This window comes from Salvia miltiorrhiza, chromosome 4 (genome assembly GCF_028751815.1).
Source record: "Salvia miltiorrhiza cultivar Shanhuang (shh) chromosome 4, IMPLAD_Smil_shh, whole genome shotgun sequence".
Taxonomy (NCBI): Eukaryota; Viridiplantae; Streptophyta; class Magnoliopsida; order Lamiales; family Lamiaceae; genus Salvia; species Salvia miltiorrhiza.
This window is the reverse complement of record NC_080390.1, coordinates 40526117-40545923: the sequence shown is the minus strand read 5'-3', so window position 1 is coordinate 40545923 and position 19807 is coordinate 40526117. Positions and strand designations below refer to the sequence as shown.

General features: G+C 40.2%; 1 protein-coding gene across 1 annotated transcript; it reads right to left on the bottom strand.

Moving 5' to 3' along the window:
- Positions 1 to 11846: 11846 nt before the first annotated feature.
- On the bottom strand, positions 11847 to 13425 carry LOC131021660 (GATA transcription factor 5-like). The gene is made up of 3 exons (XM_057950910.1): positions 13137 to 13425; positions 12789 to 13046; positions 11847 to 12715 (listed from the first exon to the last, which is right to left on the bottom strand). The coding sequence occupies exons 1-3, from the start codon at positions 13272 to 13274 to the stop codon at positions 12086 to 12088; spliced, it is 1026 nt and encodes a 341-aa protein (XP_057806893.1). The 5' UTR covers positions 13275 to 13425; the 3' UTR covers positions 11847 to 12085.
- Between the last annotated feature and the right edge of the window lie 6382 nt (positions 13426 to 19807).

Here is a 19807-nt window from a genome sequence, read left to right as displayed (position 1 = left end):
AACTCATTTACCCACCAAAAATATCCGCTAAATATCCATGAAATAATTGTTTATTTCATAGGTTAAGGAAATAGTGGAAGTTTTTGGACATGTCTTGAAGACAAAGAAGCTAGGGTTCAATGATGATTACTCTATGTCAACTATTGAGGAATAATATAACTTTGTTGGATTTTAAATTTTAGTTGATAAATTTGGATATTAACTTTAGATTTAAACATTGTCATTTGTGGATTTGAACATCGATGAAAGATGTGGATTTGAACTATGTGATTTGTGGTGATTTTTTTTTGGTTAAATTTGTTATTAATTTATATTTAAATTCTGCTTCGTGGGTATCCGATAGATAGCGGGTGGCGGGTATCCGACGGGTAGTGGGTTGGTGGATTTCCGACGGGTAACAGGTATCCGTGGGTGACAAGTTTGGGTAGCATTTGATATCCATATATAGTTCCGTGGTTATAATTTACTATCCTTTAATTCGCGAGTATGGGTATGGATAGCCATTATCCGTGCCTGTCGTACCCGATTGCCATCCATAGTCCCATTATTGTTGACTGTAGAGGCTAAAATCTACAATTGAGGATGACGTCTGCATATCCGGATCGATCGGGCACTAGCAACCTGTCAACACAAGAAAACGTAAGAGCCCTAGGTTGAGCACCGGGAGGGGGTGTCGATCGTAGAGCCTCCGACGCTCAAGTCAGTAATGGAATAGCGAAGTGAAATAAAAAAATAAGATGAAATAAGAGAGAAAGACAGGCTGGAATGCGTGGTTATTCCAGGCTGTAGGTGGCGTCGGAGGGTGGAAACGGTGACAACGGGTTGTGATAATGGAATGTGGGAGGCGGAGATAGACCTAGTTGGCTATTTCCGGCTTGGAGGAGCAATTAGCGTGGCGACAGAGTAGAGAGAATTCAAGGAGAAGAGAACAAGTCGGATTTCGTGTGTCTTTTTGTGACCTAGTCTTGATGTTTATATAGATGACATCCAGCCGCAAGGGTTTGTACAGTTTGGCCTCGTCAAAACCCTATCTCCTTGGTTGTTGCGATTTGGACGTGATCATAAAAATTTACATTCTGATTGCGTCAGCTTGGTGGGAGACGTCTTTTAGGTTTGACGGCTGAGAGCCGTCTTTTAGGGTTTGGCAGATGGGCCTTGTAACTTCGTCAATCTAGGTTAACAATAACCCTTGGGCCGCATGCGATATATCTAGCTAGGTTGTGGATTCAAGTCGATCTTTAGCTTTCCGGGTTAGATGGACCAATCTGTTCGAGTAATTGGGCTTTGTAGGGTCTTGCCAGATTGGCGAGCTAGCTTGATGGGCTTAGGCTGAGTGCGAATTATTCGGTCTGAATGCTGAGATAAATTGGACTTGAATTGGGATAATCAACCTGGATCGGTTCAGGTTGATCTTGCAATAAGTATAACTTGACTTATCAGGCTAGGCGGACAAGTTTTCTTAAGTAATTGGGCCAGCCTCGTTATCGATCCAAGTTGGTTCGAAGTTTGTCGGGCTGGATTGGCCGGGTTGTTTAACTCATTGGTCCAGCTTGGAATGTTAATTGGGCTTGAGCCAAGTTGACGGATTTTGCCCACTACATTGGCCTATTTCTTTTGGGCATGAGTATTTAAGAGAATAAGATTGTAGTGTAAAAGTATGTAGACCACATTGTTTGTAGTACAAAATCATTACCAAAAACATAAAAAAACCAATATTAATGAGACACCCCAAAAGAAAAATATGCTAACAATAATGAGACGAATGAAATATCTACTATCTTTATTTCTCAAAAAAGAAAAAATATCTACCGTCTTTACATGGAACCACATGGATACGTCCAGCTGATAATGCATCTTATCAACACCTAATTCTAAGTTACGAGTTTTACCTAGTGTTTAAGCGTAAAGGTTGAGAGAAAAAGTTGAATTGCCAAGAAAGAAATGATATTGCTGTTGTATTGAATGAAGAACACGTAGTTTACATAAGGGAATGCATGGGGTATTTATAGAGTACAAACTAAGGGTAAAATGGTAATTTCATCTCTGAAAACATGCTCCCCGCGTGATCAGGGGCATAATAGTAATTTCGCCCGCAGGCGGGAGATTTCTCTGCTCTGGCGCGTAGACAAATAATCCCTCTATCTTTTGGTGATTCCTCTGAGTAAGCCGCATTCTTCTGGCGGGGTCCATGCCTCTGACCTGGGTGATTCCTTTGGCCGAGCCCATTCCTCTGACCCTAGTGATTTCTCTGTCCGAGTTCATTCCTCTACTCTGCGTATATTACTCCTCATCACCAGCTAATTAAAGTAGGGATAAAATTCTTGAGAAAATGTCCTATTATTAATGATGGGTTCATTGTTTGGTAACTGATTTGGAAACATAGATAACGAGATTGACGTGTTTGGTATCTCAGTATATAACCCTTACAAAATAGGTGAAATGACGTTTCTATCCCTAAAATTTTTGCGCGAAAGACAAGGTTGCCTTTGGCGGGCTTTTACTCCATTTTTTGGCGGGACTTCTTCAATTACATTAGGGCAGACACACTATCTTGAAGGGGATATCTTGGAATTTGAGGTTGGAGGCGCCAACTTCCTTCGTGGAGAAGAAGAAGTGTATTTGGGACATCGCCGACATTTTCGATTAACCATGGCTTCGTCTCAACAAGGTACGATGCGCCATTTAGTTCATCGTTGATTTATGCTATAAATTATTATCGATCCGCGATTTCAGATAGCATTTCCATGAATTTTGATTTCTTCATTTTCTAGTCACACATCGCCCAAATTTCATTTTTATAGGTATGATCTGTTGATTTTAATTCGTAAAAAAAGTATCTTTGTTTCATTAATTTTGTTTCTTTGATTTTATTTTTTGTTTTTTTGTCGATTTATATGCCATTTGAGATTATGAATCAACCACATTTCTATAGATTATTGACAGAGAAATTATTCAGTGAAACGAATTACATGTTTTTTTTGGTTCGCTGAATGTTTGCTTCGATATCTAATGCAACCGTGTTTCATAAGGTTTGACCGGGGGTAGCAACGACAACACTCGAGGCAAGGGCTGTAAGTCAAAGAAGACGCGTAGAAGCTGGTCGACAAAGGAGAAGAAGATACTGCTGGCTTCACTAAAGGAGCTCGTCGTTCTTGGTTGGATGGTTGACAATAGGTTCAGGGCAGGCTACTTAACCAAACTGGAGGAGGCGATGCAGAAGGAATTTCCTGATACGGATCTTAAGGGGATGCCGCACATTAATTCGAAGCTAGGCGCATGGAAAAAAAAACTACTACTCCTTATCTTCGATGCTAGACATCTCCAGCGTAGGCATCAACTCGAAGGGGACTTTATGATTGAATGCACTAATGAGACGTGGGAGCACATTGTAAAGGTACGTACTTGTATATTTGTTAAATTTGCTTCATTTGTGCTCATGATTTATGTTCTTGATTGTAGAAAGACAATAATGCTTTCCGTATGCGCTTCAAGAGTTGGCCCCTGTATGAGGAATGTAAGGAAATATTCGGGAAAGATAGGGCTAACGGCATGCAGGCTGAAAATGTGTTATTATGGGGTAATGTTTGAAAATGTGTGGTAGGGGAGTAGCATTTGAGTCCCACATTAGTAAATAGTGTTGTGGGGTAGTGCACGTTTAAAAATGGAAAATGAACATTTTCTGTGGATGTATTAAAACGACAAAAAATGAACATTGATCGTGGATGGAGGGAGTATTTCTTAGCCCTGTAATATCTGCAACACTGGGCTCCCAACTTTACTCCTCATCACCTCCGTCCACGAAAGTTTGTATGTTTATTATTTCTTCCATTTTTGAAAACATCTCCCTTTATTTACTTTTTCGTCCGTCCTCAAATAGCTTCCTAGTATATTTTTAAAAATAATCACACTAATTGTTACCCTTACAATTCCACTAACTTGTGGGACATCTTCTCCACTCATCAAATACACAACTAACTTTCATTAAAACATGTGCCGCTTTCCCTTAAGAAGATATTTTCAGGGACGGAGAGAGTACTATTTTCGTGCGTCCACAAAGATTATATATTTTCATTTTTTTTAAATTACCCCTTATATTATAAATCACATTCACACTCAATATTTACAAAATATTCAATCATTTAACACATCAACTTTGGTGGGTTCATTTCTTCACTAAATTTTGGTGGATCATCTTCTACACTTTATACACATCTCCCAATTATTTATTAAAGCATGTGCCCTCCAATCCACTCCACCATACAATCTTCATAGTGGACGGAGATAGTATTATTTTTTAATTATAAGAATTATATACTCCTTATGTCTCACAAAAACTTGAACATTAATTTATAAGTGGTACATGTTTTAAAAAATGTTAGATAAAAGTGTAATGTGAGTGGAAAAGAGGTCTCACTTTATGAAAAATAAAGAAAAATTAAAAGTAACATAATTGTGGTGGGATAGTGTGCAAAAATAGAAGTGTTCATGTTTTTGTGAGACGACCCAAAATGACAAAAAAAAAAATCATATTTGTGTGAGACGTGAGGAGTAGGGGTTTAAATTCGGGTACCAGCGGGTACCCTACCCGCGGGACAAAATTGCCCGAAAACCCCACCCTCACCCGACCCTCCTTCATGTCGCGGGTACCCGAATACCCGCAGCGGGTATCCGCTGCGGGTATGAGGGTACCCTCAATTTCCTTCAAGTTCTTAATTGTGTATAATTGTGCGGGTATTTTGTCCCGTTGGAGGGTATTTTTTGTCCCGCAACGTGCGGGTACCCGATACCCGCATTTTATAAACATTAATTAGTGACATTGTTTAGAAACATTAATTAGTGACATTGTTCTATTACAAAAATCTTCACCAACTTAATTGTGGTTACGTGACTCTCTCTGTCGAACTAACGCAACTATATTTACACTAGTAAGACAAGATTTAAGTTATATACTATAAATTATTGACTATCTTATAATTAATTACATTATTGCGCCTTTATATCAAATCTATAATAATCATAATTAGGAGTGTAATTTATTTTAAGAAATACTATGGCTTCCCGCTTCCTTCCGGTATGATTTTCCTTTTCATAAAATTAAATTAATTCATAAATCATAATTAAAAAAATTTAAATTGGAAATTTAAGTAATTGTGCGGGTATGCGGGTATCCGTCAGGGTACCCGCGGGTACCCGATACCCGCATTTTTTTAGAGATCAATACCCTAACCCGACCCTCTGTGCTGATTTTGCGGGTATCGGGTACCCGATACCCGCGCGGGTATCGGGGCGGGTGAGGGTATAACCGATACCCGCAACCCGAATTTACACCCCTAATGAGGAGTATAATAAAAATAAAATAAAAAATTACAATTATCAAAAAAGCTAAAATGCCAAAAAGTAAAAGTGAGCAATAAATGAAAAATATATCATTAGCAAGAAATCGGAAACCAAATTTCTGGGATCCAGATCAAATTTTAGAAATGAGAATAAATGAAATATGTAAAAAAGAATATAGGAATAACTGTAAAATAATTAAATAAATAACATACCCGAGCTTCTTCTTTTTTGCGTCTTAATTTTACATCAAATTTTGCTGAGTAGTGTACCTCTAAAGATATTGTTATATTTAATGAAATTACGTAATTTTAATGATGAACAAAATATGAATGCTGTAATATTGCAACATTTTAAAGTCGTGTACAAATTAAAAATTCAAACCTTAATTATTTTCAGTCATTAACCCTAGCATATATATATATAAAAGATATTGTTATTATGTCAAAAATTAAAATGCATGCGACATATTAATTTATTGGTATTATTCGAACTTGAACAAAATTCCTCATACCACAAATTCGCCATCCAACGGAGAAAGGCTCATGTAATATTTTTTTTTTTCATTTTTTAAAATTGTGATTAATAATGTTTCTTCATTTTCTTGTTGCGGTTACGTGAACACTCAATTTAAGGGTTGAAGGGAAAATATCTTATCAATTGAGCTAGCTTCGTTGTCAAAAAGACTTGTGATGAAGTATAAATTGTAGAGAATAAATTAATACTCCGTCTTTTTTTTTTTTTTTTTATCAGAAAAGGGGAAATTCATAAATCAAAAGGTACCAGAAGTACCTAAAAATCAATACAAGAAGAAAACAGAAAATTACAAGAGCAGCAACACGAGAAACTAACATCCGACTTAGTGAGCCTAAAAATCTTACTCCAACTCCACAGCCGACCTTTAATCTCTGAAACCGCCCTTTGCACCTCCCAAACTTGATTGTCAAATCTGCTTTCATTTCTTTGTTTCCACAAAAGCCAAATCGTGCACATCCATAACGCTTTGAGGGCCTTTTCACTCTCTCTACCTCTTCCATAATTAATGAACAAACTAAAATGTTTCGTCAACTCCTTCGGTCTTGCTGTTCTGATCCCAATCCACGACTCAATTGCATCCCATACCTGTTGGGTTTTCGGACAAAGAAGGAAAAGGTGGTTCGCCGTCTCAACATTCCCGACACAAGCATTACACCATTCCTCAGCATTTGTCAGCTGCACTCTCCTCTTAACAAGATTGTCGCATGTGGCCAGCCAATTTTTCAGACACCGCCATGCTGTCACTCTAACCTTGTGTGGGGTCGGTGCGCTCCAAACCTTTGCCAAAATCGCGTTTGAGTGTGGAGCTGGGGTCGAGATGTTTCTGATCTGCATCAACGTTTCATACGTTGATTTGGTTGTCATCTCTCCACTCTTGGTCTTCTTCCACCTCCACTCATCCATCTTTCATGTGCTTGGGGTACATCCGGAAATGAACTGGAGAAAGTAGCAGTCATCTCCTCCTCCCGATCAAACAACACCCTTCTCCACTGAAAATCCCACACCCATCTTTCCTCAACCCATTTCCCGGACTCCTCAATCGACGCATTTTTGTTAGTGCAAAGAGAGAAAAGTCTAGGGAAGACAAATCTAATCGGTTTATCTCCCACCCATCTATCCAGCCAAAACTTTGTGTCCTTCCCGTTCCCAATACATCGTGACAGATTCTCCAAGAAAACCCCCTCTCCCGATTCACCCCCTAAAGCTAACACTTTTGACCACCAACTTCCCCTTGTCCGCTTGGCTCCCTTGCAGAAAATCCATTCCTCACCCCATTCCACCATCCCATAAATCGAGGTAACGATCCTAGCCCATAAAGCCTCCCCATTCGTAAGATACCTCCACAATCATTTAACCACCAGAGCGCAATTAAAAGTTTCAAGGTCCCTAAAACCCAGCCCACCCTCCTCTTTATTATTGCACAGATCCTTCCATTTAATCCAAGCAATCGATCCCTCATTTTCGTTCCCACTCCACAAGAACTTCCGGAAGATAGAATGGAGGCTTCTCACAATGGTTTTTGGGATAACAGAAAGAGAGAGCTGGTAAATCGGTATTGCGAACAAGACTGCTTTAACCAAAGTGATGCGTCCCGCCTGTGAGAGCTTCCTCTTCTTCCATCCCCCGATCTTCTTTTTAACTTTCTCCACAAGGTACTGCCAATCTTCAACACAGTTTTTCCTGCCTCCGATTTTGATCCCTAAGTATTTAAAAGGTAGGTATCCCACTTTGCATTTAAGAGTTGCGGCCATCCTGCTAACCACCTCTTCATCCACACCGATGCCCATAATGCAGCTCTTGGAGAAGTTAACCGCAAGGCCCGACAAAAACTGGAACAAATGTAAAGTATTTCTCAAGACCCCAGCATTCCTTTCTTTGTCATCAAGAATGAAGATCGTATCATCAGCGTACTGAAGATGAGTAATCTGAATTTTCTCTTTGCCAATCATCGCCGGAGACAAGAGCTGTTTTGCCGCTGCTCTTGAAATCAACGTGTGAAGCCCTTCCGCGACAATAAGGAACAGAAACGGAGCCATAGGGTCCCCCTGCCGTAAACCTCTTTCAAGCTTGAACTCCCCTGAAGTCGAGCCATTAATCAGGACATTGGCCGTCGCCGAGGAGAGACACGCCATAATCCATTTTCTCCAAAGTGGGTCAAAGTTCAGATGGTCGAGCATGGCATCAAGATAATCCCATTCAACTGAATCGTAAGCCTTGGCGAAGTCGATTTTGAAAACAATCCTGCCCAATCTTCTCTTCTTCGCCTCTTGAATCATCTCACTCAGAATAACCACCCCGTCAAGAATTGAACGACCTCTGACAAAGGCGCTCTGATTATCAGAGATAATTGACCCCATCACCTCTTTCATCCTTCCAGCGAGAATTTTTGAAATGAGATCGGTTTAAACTCGTCAACTGTTCCAGCTTCTTCTGTTTTAGCAATTAGAACAATAAAGGAAGCGTTTCCCCCTCTTGGAATTTTTCCGTTTGAATGGAACTCCTTCAGCACCTTTCCGAGATCCTCTTTGACAATCTCCCAAGCCGACTTCCAAAAAGTAAAGTTGAAACCGTCCGGACCCGGGCTCTTACTACCATCGCACTCCCAGATGGCCTTCTTAATTTCATCTTCATTGAACTCACGTATCATCCATGACCTCTGTTCGCTTGACAATTTCCTGTTGAAAAAATCACAAGGAAAAGTGGGGTCTGTTCTATTAAAAATGACTTAATTCTTTTTGGCGCTGATCGAATTCGGGTTTGTATGCGGGTTAGGTACACTGGGCACTATTAGTGCCAAAAGTACCACCATGGAAAAAAAATTAAGTAAAATTGACACTTTTGACACAAATGACAATATTAGTGCCAAAAGTACCAACAAAACTTTAAAAAAACCAAGTAAATTGGTACTTTTGGCACAAATGGTAATATTAGTGCCAAAAGTATCATTTGATGATTAAACCCTAGATGAGGAATCTAAACTCTAAATGGAGAATGTAAACCCTAAATGTGGAAACTAAACCCTGAATGAAGAATCTAGACCCTAAATGGAGAATCTAAACCCTTCTGGGGAAGTGTTCAAAATGGTCATATAACTGCACTCATCTATATAAGACAAAACATCGTATCAGCACAAGTATATGACACTATTGACACTAATATGGTCACTAGTACCATTCATGCATGACACCATTTACACTAATAGTGCCAAGTGTACGATTTACTTGAATTTTTTTTTTGTTATGTTGGTACTTTTGGCACTAATAGTGTCGAGTGTACCGATTTAATTGATTTTTTTTGTTCTGTTGGTACTTTTGGCACTAATAGAGCCAAATGTACCTAACCCGCGCGCAAACCCGAATCCGGTCCGCCCTAATTAAGGGCAAAACAGTCGTAAAAAGTAAAAAAAATTGCCAGATTTTGTGTTTTTCAAATCAGTGGCCAAAATGTGTGTTTCCTTCTTCAAAATGGCCATGCGGATGTATTGTTTCTATTTCAATTCAGTCATATATAGTACTCCCTTCGTCCCTACTTTTAGTATCCATTTGAGAGTGACAAAGATTTTAATAAAGTGATTGAATGTATTGTGAGTGGAATAATGGTCGCACTTATTATGTGAGTGTTAAAATAATTAATGTAGAGTAAGTGTCTCACTTACTTTTACGAAAAATAGAAATGAGTATGAAATGTGGGACATATTAAAATGAAAATATAGATACTAAAAGTTAGGACAGATGGAGTATTTTTTTTATGGTTTTTTACTAATCACTCCAACCACATAACCACATGATTATGTATAATTATTTTATTATTATTTTTATTCATAATATTTTCAACAATGTTAAAAAATAAATTAAATTAATTGTAAAAATTACAAAAACTCAAAAGAATTGAAATTGTTGATAGACCATCAAGTATCTATAAGCATTAAAAGATATTTTCAGCAAGAAAACCTCACGGATCTATAAAGCAATTGCTGATAAGTACTTGAAATTGCTAAGATTTTGTTGTCACATGTGTGTTGAAATATAAGAAAGTTGATCTATATTTACAGAGAATGCAAAAAAAGTACATATTTTGATATTTTCTATATTATTTAATACTAGTATGTTATATAAAAGATATCATGTTATAGCTAGTAATTTTATTTATCTGTGTAAAAAAAATATAAATGACTTATAACATAGAGATAAGTGTTTCCATCTCATTAGGAGAGAGAAGAAATATAAATGACTTATAACATAGAGGTAAGTGTTTCCATCTCATTAGGAGAAAGAAGAAGAGAGAAACCTTAGTAGTCTCATTTTTTTTTTTTTTTTTTTTCATGTTTAACCGTTCCATTGGGACCGTTTAATTCTTTAAATTAAATTTTCTATACTGTATGACTTGTAAAAGTTCACAAATAATGTTATTTAGCCCTTGAAATTAAGTATGCAGTGACCCCACTTACTCTCTCAGTAATTTCTCTTTGCTTCAATTCTAACACTCCTTCCCTTTTTCCTTGTCTTTTCTTTTGTACCATAAAAAGTCCCTCTGTACTGCCCCTCTCACTGACAAAAGAAAAGAAAAGAAAATACTAAAGTAAAAAAGAAAATAAAAGGGCATTGGATTGAAGCCAACCCCCTCTTCAATCAGACATTCACATATGCAATATAAACTTCCTGCTTTTTTTCCGGTGACGTTCATAACAAATTTCATATTCTATTTTTGGATTATATATTTAATCTTATTTTCCATATTATCCTTAATTTTAATATTAATTACAACATCATTTTATTATTTCTAATATGCTCAAGCACTTCGATCTACAACTCTGTGTTATTCCCTCTTAAAAAATTTAACTTAAAATATGGATACATCGAAAATTTAACTTAAAATTTTTAATTTAAAATATTTTGATTCCTTGCAGAAAGTGTACAACCTATTGTCCAACAAAACATGGTCCACATCAACATCCACAGTTTCAATTCAACACCATGTTTGGATATCCCAAAAATCGCATTCACAGGTAGTGATCATCGGGCGACGTTTTTCTACCTGAGCCCGCCTTTCAATTTGTGATCATTCAAATTTTTCACATTAACCCCCAAACACCCCTTTATTGTATTTCAGTTTTGATCTCGAATTTTGTAATATATGATTGTTAATTTCAAATATTCGAAAAGTAACAACAAGAGAAATTTCATCTTAATCCGAGTTAGTCTTCTCCCAACTACTACATGGGACACCAATTCAGCCTCCTGAAATATGTCTAAATTGTTGGTCATACAGTATGACCAACAATTTAGACATACAGTATGACTCATACTAGTAGAGCACCAAAAGTAATTTCTCATACTTCTTTATCATGTGATGTAACTATTTATTGTTTATTATGGACATGACATGAATTTGATGAGATAGATACTAGATTTGCAGTAGTATATGGAGTACATAAAAAGATGGGAAGTAATTGATCCATGATGGTGTTTAGGTTGATGGATAATGATTTGAGAGAGAGAGAGAGGAGTAAGTGTGAGGATATGAAATTGAGAAAGGTGAGGAATGCAAAATGCTTAGGAATCACGCCATCACCATTTGTTTCCCCACCCAACCCATGTGAACTCTCTTTGGTAGCTTGTGGCGTGCACCCCCCTTATTATCTATCTCATTGCCTTTTCGCTTTTCAACGCCCTTCCCTACTTCATTTCTCATATTTTACTACTTTTTCAAACTAATTAATCATCTTTTTCTCTGCATTTAAGATTACTAGTATTACTTTTTCATTACTTCCGAAATGAAACAACGCTTGATTCATTTTCAGATATCATGTTGCTCCCAGTTTGACATAGCTAAGTGGGGCAACTACTACTAGTTGAGGTGGGCCAAAAAATAGGCACCACAAGTCTCACCTTTCTCAATTTAATGTGCATGTTTTTCCAAAATGAATTAAGGAGTTACGTATATTTATGGATACTGGAATAAAAGAGAACCCAAAATAACGCAATTAAGGCCTTAATAGGAATTACATTAAAACATAAAAGTCTCTCCTAATCAGTTACACTGCCCTGTAACCTACCTCACCAAACCATGGGTCCATGAAAAGAATATACACTAATTAAACCGGGACTAGTTGACCCGAACCGGGTTCTTGAAATCCTACCTTAATAGTAATTCATGAAACTGTTGTTCCACTAAAACTGATTTTCTTTTTTGTTTTTCCTACCTGCTGCTATCTTCAAAAATTGGGAGCCGGCTGGAGCGGGCCGGCGGCTTCGGTTTCCGACTCCTTCTTGCGGCGCATCTCCAGAACTCTCCGGTGGTTGTTGGAGTGCATCTCGATGGAGAAGGTCGGGCTGCATGCGGGCCGGTATTCGGGTAGGAGGCGGCCCGACTTGTACCTCACCCCGCAAGCATTGCAGAGCGTCTTAGAGCCGAGCGGGCCGGCCCGCCACTGCGGGGTCTTGGTGACGCCGCAATGGCTGCAGCGCCTGGGCTGGCCGTCGGCGGGTTTCTTTTTCTGCTTCTTGGCCGCCAGCTTGCCCAGAAAGGACTCGCCGGTCTGGCTCTGGAGCAGCCAGGGGTTGGGGGGCGAGAACGACGTCGTCGAGGAGGATGAGGACGACGACGAGGTGGACGACTCTGTGAAAGAAGGCGACAAAATGGGCCAAATTCGAACCCCTGTTCGGGCCCTCTTGGTTCGGGCCTTGGTTTGAACTGGAGTCGTGAAACAGGGCTGCTCGCTCGCCGTCGCCGCACCCTCTTTCTCGGCCGCCAGCTTCGGCGGCAGTTTTCCGGTTAGCGAGTAGTCGGAAAATGAGTCCTCCACGAAATGGGATAACCATTCCAAGCTTTCCAACCCCTCCGCCTGCAAAAAGACGCCATCGTTTTCAGTTTCTTTTTTCTGAAATTAAACGGGAAAAATTGAAACTTTGGCTTACGGGAACGGTTAATTGAGTCTCCGGGAGAGAGCCAAAATCGTCGTTGTCCGGCGGCGGCGGCGTAAGCAAAAGAGAGGAGGCAGTTGTTTTCTCCTTGTCCTCCGGTTGGTCCAGTTGGTGGTGTTGTTCCCCGTGGGCGTGTTCTTCCAAGTCGTTAGAGAAGTCAAGCAGTTCGTCTACAAATAAGTCATCGTCGGCCAAGCCCGCGGTTTTCAACATCTCAGCCCCAAACCCGTCTATGAAACCGCACTCCATTTCCTACAAACACATGCAAATAACCAAATTTTATACACAAAATTTCATCTTTTTTGCAGGAAATGTAGGGGAAAAGGAAAAAGTAGAGGGCACCTGGAGACGAGGTGAAGGAGGGGAGAGGAGAATAGAGGATAAAGGGGAAGGGGAAAAAGGGTTGAATGTGTAGAGAAAAGGGTGGTGGTGAGTTCGGTAAAGCATTGAATGAGAGAGAGACAGATTGGGTAAAAGCATCTCAAACCTAAATAAACAAATTAATATGATTTGGATATGCAGTCAAATAATACATTTCTGAAATGTTTGTGGGAATTTTTAAAATCCACGCTTGGATTATTCACATCCGACTAAAAAACTGTGGAATAAATGAAAAAATTTTACACCGGAAATCTTAGTCTTTTTTCTTGCTCTTCGTCTGATTTATTACCTTTTTTATTGTTTGTTTCTCACTTTTCTGTGGATTATGAGATTATACACCATTGGCATAATATTGTGGTGATAACTCAGAATTTATATTATCGTGTTTGTAACGTATCTCGTTTTAAATATTTTGGTGTTCATCTTTGAGATTGTCAAGATTTAATTATCCTTAATCCTTAAGAAATGCAGTGGATTGTTTTTACAGTTTCAGTTGCTGAATTAAAGCCTTTTTTCTACGCTTAGAAACATTGAATATTATTATCGGTATTTGATGCAAGGATGTCCATATGTCTTAAATATTGGTCCGTCTTTTCTTCGAACGAAAAAATACACCCTTTGTAGTTTCAAAAAAAAAATCCCTTTGTATTATTGAAGATGGTTCTTTTTCTATTTTGGATCGTTCCACTAAAAATAACTTATTTTCATAAATAAAAAAACAATATTTAATTCTTAAAAATATGTGAACTCTATCATTTTTATTTCATTTACTTAAAAAAATTTCACAACACAATAATCAAACTATTAGCACAAACATAATACTATATCCAAATGAATTAAAAAAAACTACCCAATTTGAATGGGAATCGAACCAAAGAGATTTTTAGTTCGATTTCAACCTCCTATGATATTTTATATTTCATCTCATACTTATTTAATTAATACATATATTCTAGATAATACATGTAAACACATTTATAAATTAATACTCATAGTTTATAGAAAAAATATCTCTTTTTAGGAGGGAAAAAGGAATTAAAGGCTTGAAATTTGAAGAAAAGGTCCAAAAGGATTGGGACCAATTTGTTTGACTAATTTACAAAGTGGAAACCCACCGCATTAATCGGCATTCCTCAAAGGTAGTTCACCTTCATCATAGTGCTGCTGCTTTTCCCGCTCTTCCTCTTTTAACTTAAATCCTATTTTTCCTTCAAAAAAAAAACTTAAATCCTATTTTCCACATTTATTTCCTCTTCTTATTATGTCGAGATAACCAATAACCAAATTATACCGAAAAAATTACCCAAAATTTCCCCTTTACGGTCTAATTAATCTGAGTGGATTAACTAGGTGGAGTTGTGACAGCTAAAAAGTTGATCCAAAATTAACTTTGATTGTTGTGATAATAATTGTTTTCCTAAACGAATTTGAATTGATTAATGGACAGTGCTCTATCTTGCCTATCTTAGGCTGCATTATGTGAATAATTCAAACATAATTAAGTTTCCCGCAACTGTTGGGCCACATGATTTTCAAACTTATTCAAATTATATGATACTTTGGAGTTTGTAGCAGAAAAAATTTTCTATCGAGCTTTTGGAATGTGCACACTGCCAAGAATTTATGGTTAATGAAGGCATACAGGTACAATGTGATAGAAAAATAAAGTCAGCAACCTAATTCATGAGAGTAAAAATTAAATTGTTCATAAATTCATGAGCCCGGGGCTTCTATGGCTATAGCATGTTACTTCTTTCATTACACTAATGCCAGCGTGTAATTTATTGGAACTCAGACAGAAATTATTTTACATCGTACTCCCTCCGTCTCACGAATCTTAACACGCTTAATTTCAACACGCTTATAGTAATTAGTAAAAGTATAAAAGTGATAAAGTAGGGGAGAGAAGGTAATAAAAGTGATAAAGTATGAGAGGGAATGCAATAATTATTACCTTATTTAGAAATGTGTCAAAATTCGTGGGACGGCCCAAAAAGAAATACTATATGTCAAGATTCGTGGGACGAAAGGAGTAATATATAATACTCCCTCCGCCCCGCCGAGCTTGAGGCGTTTCTTTTGGGCACGGAAATTAAGGAGCCATTGTTTAGTTATGTAAGTATGTTTGTAAATTTGTGGTTAAGTATTTATTTTATATAATTAAATTCTTTTGAATTATTTTTTTAATATAAATTTTAAATTAATTAAATCTGATTTTTTTTAATTCCCCCCCTCCCATCCCTACCAGTCTACCACCATAAGAACCAGAACCCTCCGGCCCAAAACCGTCCGTCTCTCTCTCTCTCGGCTACCTCTCCCACCACCGGCGTCGGCTTTCCGCCCAACACCCGACAGAAATGCAACCCACATGCCACGCCTCCGCCGCTCTCTTTTCCTCGCTCAGTTTCAATCGACACCGCCTTCTTCGACGAGAACGCTGCCTCCGTTTGCAGCGGCCGCAGGAGAAGCCACGGCCACCGCCACACACTTTCAACTCCCTCACCTATCCCTTCTCTCACCCTCTTCTTAAGCTCACCTCTCTCATCTCCTCTCTCAAACCTAGATCCCCAATTTCCAGTCTCCACTTTCTTCGATTTCCAACATCAGCTAGATTCAATCATCATCAATTCAAGAAAAAAGTCGCACTGCCTAGGGTTTCATTCCCTTAAAGCAGCGCCGCCTCTGCTCACTTTCCGACCAAACAATGCGCCGCCTGCAGACATCCCCAGCCACCGACAACTTCTGGCGAGCCTCCTCCCCAGGCAAAATCGCCGGTCAGAAAAGATGTGTCGTCTGGGCTCGGTGGCAGCGAATTTTAGGAAAGAATTAAAATAGACTAAGGGTTAATTAGGTTTAGTGAAAAAATAAGGGGTCAATTAATTAACTCTCATTAGAGCACCCGCAAGGTACTCCTCGAGTGGCTACTCGAGGAGGGCGTTGCGGTCGAGTAGGTGCGTTGCGGCGGGGGGCAACTCGAGGAATGCTCGAGTGCTCGGGTAGCACTCGAGCGGCGCATGCAGAGCACGCGCCCGAAAAAAAAAAAAATCAACGGCTTTTTCGTCCTTTTTTCGATTTTTTTTTCAAGGTGAAGATATTTTCTTCCATGTGAGCACTGATGCACTCGGTCGAGATTCTCTTTCTCCTTTGCAGAAATGCACGTCGGCTATCCGCCAATTAGCCACCGGGGTTAGTGCGGATGTGTTCGATGAGTATCTCAAAGTGGCGGACTCAACCGGTCATGTATGCCTGAAGAAGTTCTGCAAGGCGGTCATACGGGCTTTTGGAGCCCATTACCTGCGCCGTCCAACGACAACTGACGTGCAACTCCTACTTCATATGCACGAGGCGAGACATGGTTTTCCCGGGATGCTCGGGAGCTTAGACTGCATGCATTGGGCGTGGAAGAACTGCCCAAAGGCGTGGCACGGCACATACACACGCGGGGATCAGGGAGAGCCCACCTTGATATTGGAGGCCGTTGCCTCTTTCGATTTGTGGATTTGGCACGCCTTCTTCGGCGTCGCTGGTTCAAACAACGACATCAATGTGCTGAATCAGTCTCCTCTCTTCTCCGACGTGTTAGGAGGAACTGTTTAGGGATTTATAGGTGGTGAGGAGCAATATATGCAGAGTAGGGAGAGAGTACAAATCAGAGGAACCACTCTCATCAGAGGAGCCGTATGGGTCAGAAGAACCATTTATACCAGAAGGATTTCATCCATCAGAGGAATGACTCTAGCCAGAGGAGTCATCCGCACCAGAGAAGTCATGCTTGACAGAGGAGCCCTCTCCTCCAGAGAAATCATCCGCGCCGGAAAAGTCACCATCGTCAGGGAGGTCATCGTCACCAGAAAAGTTAACTTCATCAGAGAAGTCACTACCGCCAGAGGAGACGCCCTTGCCAGAGAAGACGTGTTTACCAGAGGAGTCCCTCATGCCAGAGATGTCAATATCACCAGAGAAGACGCCTTCGCCAGAGAAGACATTTCCATCAGAGGAGCCAATAAACGCGCGGGAAGGTCTCCCGCGTATTATCGAAATTACCAACGTACCCTTCCACCACGCAGGACGCATGCACCGAAGATGTTTTTACTATTTTACCCCTCCGCTTGTAAATCTATAAATAGGGTCCGAGCTCGTGTATTATTTCTTACGCTATCTCATATTTTCAAATACAACAGTCAGTTTTTCTCTTGGGCTCCAGTTTTCCGATTGCTTTACTTCACTCTTTCCGATCATCTCTAGGTATAGCTTTTACTTTTCATATTATAGTTTAGGTGTTGGTTCCGTAAACACCAACTGGCGCCGTCTGTGGGAAAGCTACTGAATTAAGACGTGAGGTTACGGTCGCCGGCGTACGCAGATCTGTAAATCCAATCGGATTTGTGGGCGTCGGCACCGATGGGTCCGATAATCGGGACAACTAGTTGTTTTTGATTGTTTAAATTGTGTTTTCCGGGTCAATATGTCATTAATTTTCTTTAATCTGCGCTGATTTATGTTTTGAGTGCATGAGGAAAGGTGGCGACGGGTATGAAACATGAATCGGGGGAAATTTACGTTTATTTACCGTTGATCCGGACTAGTTGTCCGTAAATAAGGGGTTCTCTCGTAGAATTGACGTTTTCTTCACCGATCCAGTGTTTTGCATGAAGAAATTATAATTTGGTGCTCTGTTCCAATTATGTTCGTCGTTTTCTTATGGATCTTCGATATCTTGAGTATATGCCACTTGTGCATGGGTGTTTTACGTGTCAATGTGATAATTGTGGGCGATTTACGTGTTTCCTCCGATAATCTTAGAATTATACTAGGGATTTACCGAATGTTGTACTGTTTTCAGTCAAGCGTGTGGCTATTACTGTTAATCCATGGGTCTGCATCGATAATACGTCGATTAGTACTTTATTTCTGCTGTGTTTGGGTTCATGCTGTTAAATCCGTGGGTCTTCTTTACTGGGGTTCGATAATTACCGTTACTTCCTTTGCCTGAATGATAAATCTTTGTTCTATATCGTTGGATTGGAGTTGATGCTTTGTTCTTGCTATGTTGGCTCTGTGCCGGGGGTTTATAGACGTTTTTTTCGTTTAAGGGAGGGGGTTTATGGGTGTTTTTCGTGATTTTCGTGGTTGATCTTCGATTCCGATGATGGAGTGGGGAAATTATGTTCTGTTCCTGGCATATTGGGGTTTTTTACTGCGGATCTATGGGTTTTCGTGGCTAATCTTCGATTTCGAGGGTATTTACCGGCATGGATGCGTATTTGTTGTGGTGAGATTCGCATTGTTGTTTTGGGGACGGTCTTCACTTATGGGAAATGATTATTTATGCTTTCCATGTTTTCCCTGACTAATCTTCATATTATAGTAGCATTTTACATAATTCCTTCTGTTATCATGTTTAATGAAGCGTGCTAACATGTCTTCTGATGGTTGCTCTGCTTGTACTTGTCTCTGGGTATCTTGCATCTGCTGGATTTTACTGAGGGCTCTGTTTTCTCAAACTATACTCTGGGTTTATTTCTCAGAGTGTAGGGTTACTTGGAAGGGAATGTTCTAACGGTCTTCGTACCGGTGATTGAGATTTTTTATTGGGTTTCTTATACCGGAATTCCCGTCGGTAGCGGAGGGTTTTGTTCTTTCGTCCTCGATATCATTTCTCACTTTGTTTACATGTAGGTACCATGGGATCATCAGATGCTCACCGCAACCTAGAAAGGGAGTTCGACTCCGCTGCTCTCACCACTGAGATGCCACCTTCATTGTTCCCGGGCCTCCAGGGCAATGCTACCTTCACTGCCCCGCCAGGGTTTCAGGCTATCCCCGCCACTCCGTTGACTGGGTTGAATGCAAGCCTCCAGAGATCTGCTCTGGTGACTCCAGGATCTGACATGCCATGTTTAACTCCCGCGTCTGGAGCGGGACAAATCACGTTTGGATCGATGGAACAGATGATGGCGCTGCTTCACTACTCCGCTGTGCGTCAGGCACTAGGAACTCCCATGTTGTCCGCTGTTCCCACTGTAGCTCCACTGGTGGGAACGGCTACTCTGCAGGGCGCTGAGGCCCCACCTCCCGCTGCTCAGGAGGTAAACACTTTAGCAATCAACAAACAAGCTGCGATGCCTCTGGAAGTGCAAGGGGACCCTGCTGACAGGGAAGTGGAAAGAAGACCAGAGGGGAGCCGGGTCAGACTTAACAGTGTGGTGAGAAAGGAGAGGGTTGACGAGTCTGATAGTCAATCCGTCTCTTTGGTGTTCGAGGAAGAGAGACCGAGGGAGAAAGCTCGGCTAAAAAACCAAGTGTCTCAGCTAAAACATCAACTCCAGGATTTGGAGGAATCACTGAGGGAGAAATCCCGAAGGAAGGACAGGGAACAAAGGTCAGGAAAATCGCACCGGATGGAGAAGTCCCATCGATCGGAAAAATCGCGCTACACAGAGAGATCAGAGGAAAGAGAGCCGGAGTATTCCTCTGGTAGACATGAATATAAAGTCCACAAGCGCCACGCTCATGAAGTACCCAGGGACAGAAGGGAACAGGGGAGGCATAAGGGGGACAAGAGAGCTAAGACATCGAGGTCCCACCCGATCCACAACCGCAGTCCTTTCTCGGACGATATTTTGGCAGAT